At 40.1% G+C, this 3,285-nt stretch overlaps 1 protein-coding gene across 1 annotated transcript; it reads left to right on the top strand.

Moving 5' to 3' along the window:
* On the top strand, window positions 1-1,110 carry LOC131624068 (uncharacterized). The gene is made up of 2 exons (XM_058895057.1): window positions 1-299; window positions 822-1,110. The coding sequence occupies exons 1-2, from the start codon at window positions 1-3 to the stop codon at window positions 1,108-1,110; spliced, it is 588 nt and encodes a 195-aa protein (XP_058751040.1).
* Window positions 1,111-3,285: the final 2,175 nt, after the last annotated feature.

Below are 3,285 nucleotides of genomic sequence, written 5' to 3'. Positions count from 1 at the left end.
ATGCTTAAAATTGATAACGACTTCCTGAACAATATCAAAGAGGCTCAGAAATTGGATGTGAAACTAGTAGACATTATTGTTGGTGGTGGCAAATCCGAAAGGAGTGATTTTAAGGTGGAGACGCAAGGAGTGTTGAGATTACAGGATCGAATCTGTATCCCTGATGACGATAACATGAAGAGGATGATCTTAGAAGAGGCTCATCGGAGTAACTTGAGTATTCATCATGGGGCTACTAAAATGTATCAAGACTTGAAGAAGATATTTTGGTGGCCAAGAATGAAAGAATACGTGGCACGGTTTGTGTATGCTTTTTTAACTTGTCAGAAATCAAGAATTGAACACCAGAAGCCTGCGGGGTTGATGCAACCGTTAGAAATTCCAGAATGGAAGTGGGATAGCATTTAGATGGATTTCGTAACGGGATTGCCTAATACCGCGAGTGGACACGATTCAATTTGGGTGATTGTTGATAGGCTTACAAAATCAGCTCATTTCATACCTATTACCATCACGTATCCAGTAGCAAAGTTAGCCAAGATCTACGTCAGGGTGATTGTGAAGTTGCATGGTATTCCGTTGTGCATTGTGTCGGATAGAGATCCGAGACTCACTTCTGATTTTTGGAAGAGCTTGCAAGAAAGTTTGGGTTCTAAGTTGAGGTTGAGCTCGGCGTATCATCCTCAGACGGATGGTCAAACTGAAAGAACTATTCAGTCTCTAGAGGACTTGTTGAGAGCATGTGTTCTCGAACAAGGAGGTTCGTGGAGCACTCATCTTCCGTTGATCAAGTTTACTTATAATAACCGTCATCATTCTAGTATCGGAATGGCACCTTTTGAAGCGTTGTACGGTCAGAGGTGTAGAACTCCGCTATGTTGGCACGAATCCGGCGAAGGCGTAGTACTTGGACCGGAAATTGTACGAGAAACTACAGATAAGGTAAAGTTAATCCGGGAAAAGATGAGGGCTTCACAGAGTAGACAGAAAAGCTATCATGATAAGCGAAGGAAGGAGTTAGAATTTGAATCGGGTGACCATGTGTTTCTAAGAGTCACGCCTGTGACTGGTGTTGGTCGTTCCCTGAAGTCTAAGAAGTTGACTCCATGATTTATTGTTCCTTATCAAATTACGGAGAGAGTTGGGACCGTTGCTTATAGGGTGGCATTACCGCCTAACCTGTCAAATCTACACGATGTGTTGCATGTGTCACAACTTCGGAAGTATGTTTCAGACCCATCTCACGTGATTCATATGGATGATGTGCAAGTGAGAGAGAATATTACAGTAGAGACGATGCCGATTCGGATCATAGATCGTGGGATAAAGTCCCTAAGAGGTAAAGATATCCCGTTGGTGAAAGTAGTCTGGACAGGGACTACCGGAGAAAGCATGACGTGGGAAATGGAGGGCAAGATGAGAGAATCTTACCCCGGGTTGTTTAAGCGAGGTAAGATTTTCGAGGACGAAAATATCGTAAGTGGGGGAGAGTTGTAACGCCCCGTTTTCGATATTTATTTTATTACGCAGTTATTTGGTGTATTTGGTGCTTAAACTGTTATTTTAATTATTATTATATTAGTTTATTAATTAACTATAGTGTAGTAAAATGGTTAATTAATTATTTGGGCCAAGTAGGTGATTAGTAATTGGGAGGGTGTGTAGTAAGCCCATTAGCAGAATTAAGGATTAGTAAGAGATTAATAAAATAAAGAAAAATTAGAAGGAATAATTCTTTTGGCAAAGTTGTGAAGAACGTAGAAACAGAGAAAGAGACTAGGGCTAGAGAGAAGGAAGACTTCCACCATTGTTAAAGGATCAAAGCTAAATTCTAAGGTAAGGGGGAGAATGGGTTCTTTAAATGGTGATTACAACATGAGAGGGTAGTGAGGATTCCTTCCCCTCTTTAAGTTTTATGATTGATGAGCTTGATTTCTTCCTTGATGTATGAACTGGCTTGCATTGTATGTAATTCTTCTGGACTGATAATGTTGTGTGATTTTTGGACGAAAATTCTGGTTTGAATTGATGAATTATGATATAGATTTGGATGTTGGATGAGTTGTTGTTATGTTCATAAGAGGAACTGAATCTGAATGTATAACTGTCCAATTTGATGAGTAGGAATTGAGTTATTATCATGTAAAATTGATGTAGCATAACAGGTTAGTGAATCTAGATAAATGTGTGAGTTAATAGGTGAAAATATGATGTTTTGGATCTGAAATCGCAGACTGGAAGTGATGAAAACGAGTGAGAACGAACTGGTGCGAGTGCAGACTTGGAAAGACAGTTTTCTGTCAGTTTGCGTATGATACGCGTATGAGTAGGAGCCATACGCGTATGAGGGACAAACCCAGGGGGCTATACGCGTATGATACGCAGCCCTGTCCCAGCATAGTGCAACCTTCTGGTGGAATGCGTATGGTACGCGTATGGAAGAGAGGTCATACGCGTATGAGGACGTGATACGCGTATGGGAGAGTTTTAGTGCAAATTTGATTCTGGTGATACGCGTATGATACGCGTATGGGTAAGGGGGTATACGCGTATGGCCTAGCTGTACGCGTATGGTTACGTTAGTGCGCAGAATTTCCCGTTTTGTGACGTTTTCTCCCGATTCTTGAGTAATGAGAATACCTTTTCTGAAATATCTTGATTAGTAGGACTTAAGCCGATATAGGAAGATTATAAAATTTATAATTTGGACATAAAATGTTGTGATAAGATTATGTTGACTATTGTGATTATTAACTATAAGAGATGAAATTATAATTGCGTGTTGTTGAACAAGTTGATAGCCTAATGGCAATGAGTTGAAGGCGGATGCCTGGTGTTGTTGGTTTGTGTTGATTGGATGTCCATATTGCATACATATGTCGTTGAGGGCTTATGCCCTGTTGTTGGCCTGAATTGGCATTGTTGAAGGCTTATGCCTTTTTATTGCCTCTAATAAAATGGCAACTGTTGGGAGCTTATGCTCTGTTGGTACCACATGCATGTAGTGTTGATAATTGCATTTCATTTTATTTAATTGATTGTAATGTCATGTATTGATGTTGTTTTGTGTTTGACGGTGTGAGAATCTGTTTGTGATTGTGGTTTGTGTGTGGTGTATATACTACTCATTAAACATGTGATATTTCACCGTATATTTATTGAATGTAATTCTCACCCCTTTTCTGTTGTTGTGTCTGTGCTTCTTCGGGAGTACAGATAACCAGGTACCAGAGTAGTGCTTGGTTTTTCGAGTGTTACATGATCGAGTCTTAGGAGTCGCTCTGA

The sequence above is a fragment of the Vicia villosa genome, unplaced genomic scaffold, assembly GCF_029867415.1.
Source record: "Vicia villosa cultivar HV-30 ecotype Madison, WI unplaced genomic scaffold, Vvil1.0 ctg.000101F_1_1_3, whole genome shotgun sequence".
Lineage (NCBI taxonomy): Eukaryota > Viridiplantae > Streptophyta > Magnoliopsida > Fabales > Fabaceae > Vicia > Vicia villosa.
This window is presented reverse-complemented; position numbering and strand designations above follow the sequence as displayed.